Source organism: Lactuca sativa, chromosome 5 (assembly GCF_002870075.4).
Source record: "Lactuca sativa cultivar Salinas chromosome 5, Lsat_Salinas_v11, whole genome shotgun sequence".
NCBI classification, from domain to species: domain Eukaryota; kingdom Viridiplantae; phylum Streptophyta; class Magnoliopsida; order Asterales; family Asteraceae; genus Lactuca; species Lactuca sativa.
Genome location: NC_056627.2, coordinates 255,150,029 through 255,165,718, shown reverse-complemented (window position 1 = coordinate 255,165,718; position 15,690 = coordinate 255,150,029). Strand labels below are relative to the sequence as shown.

The window sequence follows — 15,690 nt, the reverse complement described above, 5'->3', positions numbered from 1 at the left end:
CCTTATAACACTTAGATTTTGTGGTGTATCCGTTCTTATCCATGTGAATTTGTCATACCCATAATCACAAGATAATGTTAGTGATAGAACTCTTATGGATAGAACTTGCTCTTCTTAACTTCTTTCCATCAAGGGTCCCACCATCGCTTCCAAGTTATTTAGCAGCTCACCCCTTTATTTCAATTTAGTTTCCATTGAACAAGGTGCCTTGCCCCTATACAATCTATTGAGAACTCGTAGAACTCACATGCATAATTAACTCAATTTGGAATGGCATAGAAACAAAATCACGATAGGTTGTAAACCTTAAGTCGTGTGCTAGTGATGTATTATAAGGTCTATTCTTGATTTGTTCTTGAAACCTTTCAAGACCATTAAGACTCCCACCGACTCCTTGACATATAAGATTCCCTTGTTAAGAAACATTTCTCGACAAACAAATATTGAAGAGTTAGTGTAGTTTTTATCATGACAAAACTCTTCACATAATTGGTCCTAGTTGGTCTTTGTCTTATCCAAGACATCACAATTTACCAATTTCAAATGTGCCAGAACAAGAAAAACCCTTTTTCCAAACTTCACATTTGACGAATGTTATAGCCCTTCTTAAGACTTATCACCTAATTCACAATCTTGGAGTATAACTCTAAGACTTGACATTGGAACGAAGTATGATTGGCTTCTTGATTTAACTATTTATTCAATTCTTGATTCCTCTTCTTAGACATACAATTGCACTAAGACTCACTTAGAGGATTAATTGAGATATGGTTCTTCATCATTAAGACCTATCATAAAACATAATAAAAGGTACTCTCCCTTCTTCTTAGAATAGAGAAACTTTTATCTTTCTGCCTACTTGATTCTTCTTATTCGTTTTGCTATTGATTGAAACCTTTTCAATCAATTCAGAATTACACTTAATCTCATAAGTATAATCATATTTACTTAACCTTAGTAAATCATGACGAATATCTTTGTTACTCTTGTGGTGGATTTGATCAACACACAACTTTGTGTACTTGATCTCTTAGTCCTACACTTGACACTTTGTCAAAGAATTTGTCTAAATTTCCAAATATGAAATTTCTCATTCATCATGCAATAAAGTTGTATGATTCCAATTTTCTATCCACTTGAAACTTGGGCGATGAGAAACTCTCCCTATTTGGTAAACTCTTGACACTTCCACAAATAACTTAATTAAGAATCAAATCCATTTTGCTAATAATAGAAGTACACAAACATCAATTTTTCATATATGCCATTGTAAGGATAAACAAATAAGATAAAACCAAATAAATTATATTCATAAAAGCAGCGGAAAACATGTCCTTACAATGCAAAATTCAACTGAAAAACTATGTAATCAAATACTCCTAACAAATCTATCATAACTTCCTAAGCTCAAAATCTGATCTTCGAATCCATGTGATCGTAATCCATTTCTTCATGATCAGACTCATCTTGCTCTTCCATCAAACTTCTTCTCTTTTCTCTAATCCTGCATAACATGCAAATGTAATCTTATCACATTATGTATAAAGAATAGGAATTTAATGGAGTTAGATAGTGGATTTTATACCTGAAGCAGAGCCATACTTCTTGACTCTCCCATCTCTTAGACTCTTTAGTTCCTTTGGGCAGCTTCATATCCATTTCCCTTTCCCTTGGCAGCAGAAACATGTGGATTCTCCTAGAACGTCCACGGAAGCATGGTTGGTTGATTTACTAGACAAATATGCTCCATTACTTTGCCAAATCATTTCTGATTTAGCAACAATAAGCATGTAAGTTAAGTCAATGAGGGTCGCGTCAATGTCCATCATATAATACTCTCTTATGAACTTATCATATGACTCAGGGAGTGACTGGAGAACCCAGTCCGCAGCCACCTTATTGGGGAAAGACGCACCTAAAATAATCAACCTATCGATGTGTGATTTCATCCCTAGGACGTGAGCACACACGAGTTTACCATCTTCATGTTGCATTGCCAATAGGGTCTCGGTGATCTTGAACCTTTCAAATCTTCGATCTTGTGGGTCGGGGAGAACAACGGGAGGAGGAGGAGGGAGTGAGATCAAGCTAGTCCACATTGATCCTTCACTTTGGAACAAGCTTTCACTTTCAACAGGATCACCTTTTCCTTGGGATTCGGGAAGACCACGGTTAGAATCAGACATCTACATAACGGGAGAAATTTCAAGTTAGTTGATTGAATCCTTAATGAAACACCCAAATGAGACATTAAGGCTAGGATCCAACAACATTATTTACACATTAGAAGAGCGATGCCGTAATCCAACATGCAAATAATTCGGAGGTAAGTGAATGACGATTCACTAATTCTTCACCATGAAAAACATAAAGGCTTAAGTTTTAAATGTATTAAAAATTCCTAGATTTCCTTTGAGATTCATTGAACTTTTCAATGGCATGTTTAAATCTCGATATGCCCCTCTCGTTTGTGACTGGGATGCCGAGGATCACAAAGTGGGTGTGAATAACCATGCAAATCTACATGGTGCCCTCATTGTTACAGTCACCTATTCGATGTGCCGGTAAACCGCACACGCTCCATCGAACTATGACAAACATTGAGTCACCCTTTGCCACCTTCGCCTAGAACCCAATTAGTGTGTCAGTTAACGACACGCGCTCCACTAACGTCTTAGCAAGGGTACAAAGTGTAATTTCATGGGATTGCATCAATTTCACTTTTGCCTAGAGTAACTAGGATTGGGAATTTGTAAAAGAGTTTAGTTACTTTACATAGATTCATCATACTTATTAATGAAGAAAGGATTGCCCTATCCTACCCATTCGGCTAACGACCCTCCACCAATCAAGGAAGCGGTGGGTAAGAGTGGATACCCATTAAACGGCCATTTTATAGGTCATAACCTTATACCCCCTTATAGATTGGCTTCGTGAATGAGGCCTACTCACGGTAAGACTAGTATTTTAGTTATACATATATAATATTAAACCTTTAATGTTATACATAGCATAAGGGTGTATTTTATACTTTTAAAATACTAGGTGGTTTAAATTACACTTTTAATTAACCAATATCATTATGGATTTATTAACTCTCTTTTAATTATACACTTAATTAATTTATTAAAACCATAAGGGTTTAATTTGAACTTTTCAAAATTAGGGTTTTAGAATTTAGACTTTCAAAATTAAACTGTGAATCAACAATTTAAATTCCAAAACTTGAGGGCAGGTTTTGAAACTTTTCAAAACAATTAAGTTTTAATCTCACTTAAAATTTTCGAATTTAAGACATTTAAATTAAAAATTTAAATATTAAAACTCTTGATTTAATAATTATCTTGAATTAGACTATTAATTTAATTATTAAATCATAAGGGATTGTCTAAATCATGAGGATAATTACCATTTATACATTTAAGATATCCTAATCCATTAAATATCTCTATAGATTTCGAAAATAAGGTTAAGATAATCCAAAATCTTTAATTACCATATATAAAAATTAAAGGATAATTACAAGATATGGGATAATCCAAATCCCTAAAATTTAGGATCTTATCTTGGGGAGGAGGCCAATTTCGAAAATCAAGTGATTAAGACAAAACCTAGATTTCGAAATTTAAAGGTTTAAGGAAAGGGTTTGAAAATCTTATTCAAACTTTTGCAAATTAGGGTTTGCAAACCCTAATCTCGAAAATCCTAGCCTCCTAGGGTTTATTGGCAATAAACCCTAATATGTCAAGTTCATACAATTGAATAAACTAATTGAAAACAAGTTAACCAGTGGCTCTGATACCACTGATGAGTTTTATACAAACAATCCTATGTGTACATGTAACCCTAATCATTGGATCTATGTTTTCACTATTAGATACACAACATTATGAACACATAATAAAACCCTAATGATGATTATTATTTTCGAAATTAACCAAGAAGGTTAGATTACATACCTCTTGTTGTTATATTGTAATAACAACTTAAATCTTCAAACCCTAAGTCTTGAAAGCAAGCACCACAAGTGTAGTGCCTCTAATGGCTCACAAACACCACAAGCAATTGGAGAGGCTATAGAGAGAGAATGAAGGAGGTAGAAATCGTCCCTAAGAACCCTTTAGGAAGCATGGACGAATTCTTATGGCAAAGGGGTGTTTATAAAGGTGTGGAGATTAGGATCTTAGTCCTTATCCTTATCTAGTTGCTTGTCCACCAAGTAACAATAAGATAAGCCTTGAAAGCCCATATCTTTGGACGATTTCAAGGATACATATCCTTTAGATTTCGTCCACCCATATTCTAGGATAATCCTTACCCTACTTTGTAACTATCACATAATTACAATTCAGCCCCTCTAGTTTAATTAATTACACTTGATCACAAAATTAATTCCTAATTAATTATTGACCAATATTAATTAAACAAATATGATTTATTCTTTAATATATTATTCTTATAACATATTAATAAATCATAATAACCTCTCTCTCTCTCTCTATTATTTCCCCAGTCAAGTTGCTTTGGTGAAGGCAACCCAAAAGGACCATGCACAATCGGGTCAAGTACTTACCAATTATGGTTACAGGCTTAGACACTAATCCAACATGTGGGCGGGGCACGTATCTCGTAGTAGCCGAGTGTGGGGGATGCCCGTACCTCGAAGTGGCTGAGTGTGGGCGGGGCCCGTATCTTAGAGTCAGCGGAGTGTGGGTGGGGCCCGTATCTCTTAGTTGCATGTTATATGTGTATGGTAAGTGGTAGTTTTGGGAACTCACTAAGCTTCATGCTTACAACTTTTAGTTTTGGTTTCAGGTACTTCCACTGGCAAGGGGAAGGGCGCGGGATGATCACATGGCACACACCACAGTCTTCAGCCTGAGAGTTTTACTATGATATTTTGATATGAGATTTTGACTTATGACAGATATTATGATACTATATGATACATGATACACATTTTTATTTATGAGTATGGATGATTTATGGTTTTAATAATGATTTGAAAAACGAAAATTATGGACCATATTTTGGAATGTTTCATGGAGGCCCCTTGGCCACGTCGTGGGCATGAAAGGTCAAAATAGATGACATGTGGAACATCGTTATGTCGTTGGCCCTCCTTGGTCATACCGTGGGCATGTATGGACAAAACAATCATGAGACTGGACAACACTACGTCGTGGTCATTCATTGGCCACGCGTGGTCACTAGCAATTTTCCTCATATCTTCGTTAAGAGCTTAATCATTACATATTAAGGCTCAAAACTTCAGATATAATCCTTCTCAATGACTTAATGGATAAAGTTTCCAACTTTATCCATTTGGACTTCACTCCAAGCTAAGATCTCTTACCCTAAGTTCATTAAGTCCTTAATATTTCCAAAACTTGCACATGGGTCCAAGAACTCTCAAAACAATACCTTTTTCTTTACATAACAGAAGTCCATGACCATAAGAATGTCATATTAAGCTATGGAGTTACTCAAACTCCAAGCGCATCCAAGAATGAGACCAAAACCAACCAATAATGAATAACAACATGAATATCAAAAGAACAACGTCATGGTGCAAGCTTTTTACCTCCAAAGGTCCATAAACTTGAAGAAGATGATGGATCTAGACTTGCTTTATGCTTCCTTGTAGCAAGAAGGAGTTCCTTTCTTCACAAGCATCACCAAATCAAGAAGAACAACCTCAAAATCAAGTAAACAAGCTCTTAATCTACAATGGAGGTTAGGATTTCGAAATGGAGATGTGGAGGCTGAAGGAGATGCCCTAAACCAAGAGTTAGAGCCTTTAAATATGGGGAAAACCCTAAAAATCATGGGCTTGGGCTGCAACAGCTACCACATCGTGCCCATCCTCATCCCACGTCGTGGCGATCATTAAAACGTGCGATCCTCATATGCCATGCCACACTGTGACATTCCATGCACCATGCCGTGACATATGGATTTCCTCAAAAACCATGCATATGACTCCAATAATTCTTTAACTGGTACATTCTGAAAACGAGTGTTACATTCTTAGAATTTATTGTCCCGAATTGGGTGGAATTTGAGAGAAAAGAAAAGAAGATCATATCCTATATTTTATTTTATTTCCTTTATGCTCCGCTCCCGAGTTCACTAAAGGAAAAAAATGAAAAACAAAATGATCTTCGTTTTCTCTCCAATTCTTCCTAATTTGGGAGTACAATTTCTAAAAAGATTAACAAAAATCTTCATTTCCTTTCTTTCCTCTTTCATCCAATAAATAATCTCAAGATAAAGATTTTTTTCCTAATCCTACCGCTTTACAGAAAGTAAAAGAAAAGATAAAGATAAATTAAATATCCTCATACTTTTTGTTCATAAATCCTCCTACCCAATTAAATAGTGGCATATATAACTTTTAATGCTCATTTAATGATATTCTAATATACTAATATGACACGTGTCATTATTTAAATGGTAGAAGGATTTATAGGAACAAAAAGTAGAATGATATTTAATTTCTCTAGTATTTTAAAAACCTGTTCGAACCGAGAACCGGAGGTGACGACGGTTCGATTTGGACCAGTTTTATAACGATTTCCTGACCGGATTGAACCGGCCGGTTCTGATAAAAAACCGGTTCAACCGGCTGAATTGAACCGTAATGGACCGGATTGATCCGGGCAGTCTTGGATTTTTGTGTTTGTTTTGGGCTTGTTTGTTTGATTTTGGCTTCTATAATAATTGTTTTTATATGTTGCATTCTATTACGTTTGTAATACTAAGAAGATGATAAGTTTTGTAATCAATGTATGAAGGATAATTAAAAACATATAAAAATATAGAACCAGTTTGACCATCCGGTTGAACCGGAAAACGTCACCCGACCAGTTCAATTAAAAAACCGGTTTTAAAAACATTGAATTTCTCTAATTGAGAAATTAAATATCCTTCTACTTTTTGTTCATACAAATCTTTCTAGCTAATTAAATAGTGACATATGTAACTTTTAATGCTCATTTAATGATATTTTAGAGAAATTAAATACCCTCCTACTTTCTCTATGGTTGTCAAAATTTATGGTTTTGGTCTAAAAAATTTGATGGTTACCAATCATCTAATTTTGGATCTTTTAGTAATTTTGTGCCGTATACACTTCAAAATACTTTTATGTTCTTATAATTTTTTTTTCATTTTTTAATTGTTGTAATACTTTAATTGGTTTAATTTACATTTTTTTTTATCTTAAAACAAAGTAAATAAATAAACCACCACCTTTCCATCTTTATCATAGTTGTGAGCAAAGAAGCCCATTCATCACCAACTCCACCTCCATAACCGGTATTACCATCTTCTATCCGGAACCACCGGCGGCGACCGTCCTTCTCGCTAGAAATCAATGTCGGCAACCGATATTCTCGTTGGAAAACATAACTAGCTTCTTTATGGGGGAATGTGTCTTTTTTTTCACTAGAAATCATAACAGGCGGTGTGTGTGTGTATGTGTGTGTATGTGTGTTTCATCAGAAACCAAGACATCCGACGAACACCAAAACTCCGGCGAACGACAAAACTCCTTTTTTTTTTCTTCTTCTTCTTTCTGTTCTCATTTTCCATTTTCTGACGACGAACACCAAAACTCCATCATCCTTGTCAACTACCACCATCTTCGTCACTTCTCCCTCCATCTCCCCACATACGTGCTTCAATATGCTCTGACATCTAACGAACCACCACCTCACAACTCTCTATTGTTATTGTTTGTGTTCTCCATCATTTTTATCAAATCCGTCGTCAAAGTTAGGGTTTCCAGAACGGAGGTTAATGTTCAGCGATGACAATGAGGTTCATAATGACGTTGGATTCGATGAGGTTAACAATGATGTTGACGGTTTGGTGTTGGTAGCGGTCAAATCTTCAAACCCCGACTACTCCATGTGAGCGTTATTTGGGGATGAAGAACATAAAAGAGATAGATAGATAGATAGATAGATAGATAGATAGATAGATAGAGAGAGAGAGAGAGAGGACCACGATCTCACAAACATAAGCCGATGGCGGAAGAGGGCCAACGGATCCTTTGTCTTTTGGGTTTATAAATGTACGTGACAGGGATAAGAGGGGTGATTGGGTTTTTTTTTTTTTTTTTTAATTAGAATAATTAGAAGTTATAAAAAGAAATAAAAAGAATTTAAAAAAATGAATTATTAAAGAGTATATTTGTCATTTCAAATGGAATATGGACCAATACCACAAATAAATGGCAATCATAAGGACCAATTTTATAATTTTACCACCTAAAATTAAGCAAAAATTTTTGTAGAAGAACTAGCCAAATAAACACATATTACAACAATTATGTTACTAATTGTTTGTCCTTGATTAACAAATAAATAATGTGAAATATATAAAGCTTAGTTATGACAGATAAAAGTAGAATGTAAATCAACAACTTAAGCAACATATATATAATATTGTAATATAATTTATCTAATTTTCAAAATGTATTTTGTATCTTCTTGAATAAAATGAAACTCATAAGGATATTGTTTTTAAATCGATAAAAGTTACAATAAAAATATATCAATTAATCGATTTTAAAATTTATGTACGTAGTTACCATTTAGAATAGGGTTAATGACCTAGGAGGGTAACAAAGTTTTAACTTTGTTCACATTAAATCATTAATGTTTTATTTGTACATATTACATCAATATCCATATCATACATATTTATAAAGCTAACATTTTTTCCTTGAACCTCGTGCATTTGAAACCTCCATAAAAATTTGCAAACAACTCATGCATTTGAAACCTCTTATTTTAATGAATACCACTCAAAAATCTCTTAATAATAATTAACAACTCAAATGTTTTATAACTTATATAATATCTTTAATAAACACTTAATGGATACTCTACTATAAAAAGGTCAATCTTTTTTAGTAGACACACAAATACAGATCACATACAAAATTTACAAAGAAAACAAGTTTAAAGTTTTTTCTGTTGGTTTGAGGGCTTTGAACAATTTGTCGAGCCATGTTATTATGTTGAAGTTTTTAATTTGTAAGTTTGTTATATACTAATTCTTTTTTGTATTTTCTTGATTCAAGTATTCTTTTAAGAATATCATTGTATGTTGTGGTTGAAATTTTAATGTAAATTAGATTAGATTCATGTTATCGATCATATATTATGGAAGGTGATATATATATATATATATATATATATATATATATATATATATATATATATATAATATTTAATTAACTATTGTATACATGTTTGTATGTTCATGTTGCTTCAAAACAATAATTAATTAAAAATCATGGATACGTCATATTATCCATGTAAGTCTTTTTTAAAATGCAAATTGTCTATCTTATCAGTTTATATTTTAGTATATGTTTCACATTTTAATTTTAATAATAAGTGTTTTTTAAAAGTTTCTTTTGCTTCTTAATAATAACAAGTGGTTTTAAAATTAATAAGCAATAATTATAAATAATAAAATCAAATTACATGGATATGTCATATTATTCATGTAAGTCTCTTTTGAAATGCAAATTGTCTATCTTATCACTTTATTATTTAGTGTATGTTTCACATTTTAATGATAATATTAAGTGTTTCTTAAAAGTCTTTTTTAACTTATTATTAATAATAAGTGGTTTAAAATTAATGAATAACAATTTTAAATGATAATAACATCAAATTATAAATTACATTTAGCTATAAATAAATTGTATTTTAAATGAACATCATTATTGAAATTAGAAAATGATCGTATAAGTAAAAATATAATTAATCAATAATAGTAATTGTTAAAAATAATAGAGATTATATATATATATATATATATATATATATATATATATATATATATATATATATATATATATATATTAGTGTAAAAATATTATCTCAAAGTTAATGTCAATAACATAACCATTTTAAATATATATATTTTTAATATTCTAACAATATATTTTTAATTTTCGTTGCGCAACGCGCGAGAATTCGTCTAGTATTCTAATAAATGAATAGTTTTAATCTTCTTTTGTCAAGTGTCACTTTAATACAACTTTTCATTGATATTATGTCATGTGTCAAGTAGATATATTAAACAACTCATTTCAAAATTCAACTTTACATTTTCTAATTATATGTTAAATTTGAAGTTATAATAATTTTAAAATTTTATATATCTCTTAATTAATAATTTATTTAAAATGATTTATTTAAAATAATTAATTAATAATTATAAATTTTTATTATGAAAGTTTAATTAATTTTATAGTCGTGGTTCACACGGGTTATAAACTAATGGTTGTATATAACAGTTTAAAAAATGTAATAAGGTTTTAATTTTGTACACATTAGGTCCCTAAGGTCTTTTTTGTACATATTACACCAACATGGTTTTATAACCGTTTAAAGAGAGATAATAAGGTTTTAATTTTGTCCACATTAGATCTTTATTTTTAATATTTTTATCTTTTTATTTAACTCTTATACAATTTATATTAGTATCTAGTTAGATGGCTTTATTATTTCATCTTCTCATTTCGGTCGCACATTCTCCACAACCATGGTTTCAATTGAAAGGTTACATAACAATTTTTTGTTAATTTTACAAATAAAAAAAACTAATAATAATCGAAGTCTTAGTGATTAAGGCTATGTTTGGTGCGCTACAACTAGCTAATAGGCTGGTTTATTTTTCGATCTTTTTTTAAATTGTCATGTTTGACAAGCTAAAAAGTAGCTTAATTAAAGGGTACATTTGAAAATTTTTTTAAAAACTTTTAAAAAAGCTAGTCTAAGTAGTTTTTTAAAACGCTAGCTTATAAGCTATTTTTTTGTTTGTCAAACATGACAACTTTATAAAGATCGAAAAATAAACTAGTTTGGCGCACCAAACATAGCCTTAACCACCAAGACTTTGATTATTATTATTATTATCATCATCATCACCATCGTTATTTTTTTTTTGTAAAAATGACAAAAAATTGTTATGTAACCTTTCAATTGAAACCGTAGTTGTGGTGAATATGCGACTAAAATGAGAAGATGAAATAACGAAGTCATCGAATTAGATACTAATATAAATTGTAAAAGAGTTAGATAAAATGATAAAAATATTAAAAATAGGGACCTAATGTGGACACAATTAAAACCTTATTATCCCTCTTTAAACAGTTATAAAAACCATGTTGGTGTAATATATACAAAAACACTTTAGAGACCTAATGTGGGCAAAATTAAAACTTTATTACATTTTTTAAATGGTTATATACAACCATATTGGTGTAATACGTACAAAAAAAACCTTAAGGACTTAACGTGAACAAAGTTAAATCCTTATTACCCTCCTAGTCATTAACCCTTTGGAATATCAACTTGGATAGTTCATATTTTATCTTTGAGAAATTAAATGTTCTTCCTATAAATCTTTCTACTCAATTAAATAATAACATATGTCATATTACTATATTAAAATATCATTAAATGTGCATTATAAGTAATATATGTCACTATTTAATTGGGTATGAGAATTTGTAGAAACAAAAAGTAAAAAATATTTAATTTCTCAATATTTTAATATATTAAAATGACACACGTCATTATTTAATTAGGTATGAGGATTTATAAGAACAATAGTAGGAAGATAATAAATTTCTCTTTATAAATTTGTCTTTTTTGCTTATAATCTATAAATTTATGTTTTTGAATAAATATTAAATATACAAATTCAATGTCCCTAAAATTAATCGCAACTTTTTCCAGCGTGATTCACATTTCGGAAAGTGAAAAAGAGAGGGATAACTTGAAATATAAGTTTACTATTGACCAAATTACAAATGGTCCTAATGATTTTTCGAAATTGTTATTTTGGTCCAAAATTTCTTGAACTAACGTCACTGATCCAAAACAATAATTTTATTATTTAAGGAGAATTTCATATATGTCTTTATTAAACTTCAAAATATCATATTTGTCCAACTTAATTTCTCAATATCATACTTACCCTTCATAAACCTTCAAAATATCATATTTGCCTAAATCCTTTTTTATAATGTTTTTAATATATTATAATCATTTTTTATACCTTAGAATTATTATAATAATTAAAAATTATAATTATATTATCCTTACATCTATGATAATGGAATGTAAACTCCTAAATGGTTGGAATGTCGCCCTCTTGACAAACAAAAAGATTCATCTTCAATCCTCTCTATGGAATGTATATTTTGATTGCTTAGTTTTTGTTGTTGTTGATTATTATCATGTTGTAGATGGAGGATATTTTGATATTACCATTGATATTTTGATGTTTAAAAAGTACATATACGATATTTTGATATTTAAGAAGGACATATATGATATTTTGATGTTTAAAAAGGACATATATGATATTTTGAAATTTTATGAAGGGTAAATATGATATTTAGAAATTTTATGAAGGGTAAATATGATATTTTGATGTTTAAGAAGGGCATATATGAAATTCTCCCTTATACTTTTTGTCCAATTTTTTTAAATACATAAAATGAATGATTTACCTTTTTTTATTTTGTTTTATTATTTTCTTTTTACTATAACAATTAGAAAAAAAAGCTTTTAAAAAAACGATTATAAAAAAACAAAAATAAAATAATATCCCTACCCCTACCCCAAAACCACTCCTATCTCTTATAATGCTCATCTTCGAGAGACTATCACCAATGATTAACGCCATCGCCACCATTAAGGGTTTGAAAACCCTAGCTTCGATTTATGGCGACACAAGGTTACTAATGAATATGACGGCGACTCTAAGTCCAAAATCTGAAAACCCTTTATTTGTTTTCTCTTTCCTTTCTTGCTGAAAAACCATAACTGACTTTGGGTTCGACATTTTTGACGAGTAGTTTGTCTAGCCTTGTGGATATGATCTCCGATGGTGCTTGTAATCTCCAATCGTCGTTATAATTTTTGACAATTTTTGAAGAGAGAGAGAGAGAGAGAGAGAGAGAGAGAGAGAGAGAGAGAGAGATAACCCTCGCTTGTGTGAGACATTGGGTTACTAGTGAGACAAATTGGTGGGTAGGTAGGTGTGAATTTCTTTTTAATTTTTTTAATTAAAAATGGTGATCTAATGAAAAGAAAAGTAAAAAACAATTAAAAATGGATTTCTTTTTATATTTTAGAGGGATAAAAGCACAATAAAAATCTTATTTTGAACAGTGACGTTAGACTTAAAATGTTTGGACCAAAATGGGATTTTTTGACAAACGAAAGGTACTATTTTTGCAATTTTGTCGACGTTGTCTTTACTATAATTTATTGTTTTATAAATAGATTTTTTTTAATAATTTATAATATTGAATACACGTTTTTTTGTATGGTTGTGATTTACACGAGCAAATTAACGCCGATCCATTACAACAAACAGAAGCCCACCGGAAAATAACACACAACGCAAGCCCTTTCCTAATTCGATCACCGGCGATTCTGAGTTCCGACAGCCGAAGAAGTTCGCCGGAAAACATGGCGAAAGATATCGAAGAAGGAGAGACGTCACAACCGATAATTACTGCCACCTCCAGTTCATCAAACACGAGCGGCACCAACCCCAAAATTAAGGCCAAACCCGACCCGGTACTCGCTACATGTCGGTGTTTCAGCTTCGTAACCGTCATGGCTTCTGTTCTCTGCATTATCGTTAATGTCCTGTCTGCCATCAGATCTTTCAAAAACGTTTCAGATGTACGCCGTTGATCTATTTCTCTTTCTCTACACGCAGGTAGTAAAACATTTTTAGCTAAAATCGCCGTGATATTATGTTTTTTGCAGATATTTGATGGTATCTTTCGATGTTATGCCGTGATCATTGCTGTTATTGTGATTGTCGGTGAGACAGAGTGGACATTCATCATCAAATTCTGGAAGGTTGTCTCGAATCTCGATTTTCGTTTTACTTGCCTACAGTCTATATGAAACACTGTATACATCCTTGATGGAAATATTATCCCATGCTACTTTTCAATCAACATAAAGGGCTACGTTGCTTGATTTCTGTCCTTATTATGTGCCAATAGTGGTTCAAGAACAAAGAATCACTATATGAATAGTTAAAATCCTCTAAATTAGTCATGTATCTTATCAATTTGGAGATGATTTCAAACTCTGATTGAAAATTGTGTGTTTCAGGTACTGGAATATTGGGCTGGGAGGGGCATGCTGCAAATCTTGTAAGTCTATTTTTATATGTACTTTACCTTTTATAGAATTATATCATCCATCCTATACGTTAACAGTAATTTATGCCTTCCAAGTCTAGATACTTAGATTTAATTTTGATGAGAGGGCATTCATGTCTTTTGAACAGATAAAAAGCTATCCAATCAAATCATTATGAATTATCTACTAAAGTGATAGCAGAAAGCTCTTAAGAGGATCCCCATTATGACAAATTAGTTAAATGTTATGACTTGGTCTTTCTACTAAAGTAATAGAGTTGTATTAAACAAGTCAAGAGAGATCTTATTCTTACCTTCTTTTATTGATGTTTACTTTGATTGGCACTTTATTCATTGCTTCTTGTTATGGTTTTAAGCTTTCTTTTTATTGCAACTAAAGACATTGTTTACATGTTTTTCGGTATCAATATGTGCAATCTGAATAATATTTGGAGTTTTTTTTTTAGTAATTTATATACATGTTATATTTTCAGTGTTGCTGTTATGACAAGAGCTTATCCTGATATATATGGAGAGAGACATGAGATGCTCCTTCTTCGGGACATTGCAAGTTACATGCTCCTTGCTTGTGGATTCATCTATGTTCTTTCAGTAAGACAAAATGAAATATATCTATATATTTCATTGTTTTTATGTCCTTGAGCTTAATTTCCTATTATGCTATATATGCCTTTTTAACTTCAAAAAAGTTTCATTCTAAATTTTGGAATTTTTTTTAGGGTGTCCTCTGCCTTGGTTTTCTCAAACGTGCTCGCCAAAATAAAGAAGTATCATCACAGCAAGCCATTAAAGATCTGCAGGTAAATTCCTAAGAGGGTCTGAATTGATGATAAAAATGACCATTTTACCCTTGTGTATCATTTCTTTCAACCTTTTACTTATTAAGACATTGTAACATTGTAGGATCTTGAGCGTCGTCGAGCAGAACTTGAGGCACTGCTCATTGTTGACACCCCATGATGATGATGCAAATGTCAAATTCTATACTGAAAATCTTTCTCTAGCTATAGATTTGTTGTTTCTTTTATGTGATAAAATGGTAGGGAGATGCCGATTCTTTAGTTTTGTGTGCATGAAAAAATGGATTTTGATTTCTTGATTTTCAAGTTTGGATGTAATTAGCATTGTTGATGCTAGAATGTTGCTATTAATTCCATGTGATTGCTTTTTGATTTTGCAATTGTTGTGATTTTAGTTGGACAAAGGGTATTATATGTTATAGGTAGGTAAGCCTTTGTTAGAAATTCAAATGTTTGATTGATAAGGTTTATTTTGGCTTCAAGTGGTATTAGAATTTTAATATAGATTTTAGGTTACACTGTTCATCTTAGTGTTACACGATTGAAGAATTATTTTGTAGGAGGAAGAATTGATGAATTTGCAATTGCACTTGCGAAAGGAATGAGCAATACCCTATAATTGTGCTCAATTCTTGAATAGATACATGTTGAAGAAGCATG

At 31.4% G+C, this 15,690-nt stretch overlaps 1 protein-coding gene across 1 annotated transcript; it reads left to right on the top strand.

The window, feature by feature from the left end:
• The first annotated feature begins 13,368 nt into the window (after window positions 1-13,368).
• On the top strand, window positions 13,369-15,410 carry LOC111913266 (uncharacterized). Its single transcript, XM_023908985.3, has 6 exons — window positions 13,369-13,736; window positions 13,824-13,919; window positions 14,181-14,221; window positions 14,704-14,821; window positions 14,950-15,030; window positions 15,134-15,410. Exons 1-6 carry the CDS (start codon window positions 13,518-13,520, stop codon window positions 15,188-15,190), a joined length of 612 nt encoding a protein of 203 aa, XP_023764753.1. The 5' UTR covers window positions 13,369-13,517; the 3' UTR covers window positions 15,191-15,410.
• Window positions 15,411-15,690: the final 280 nt, after the last annotated feature.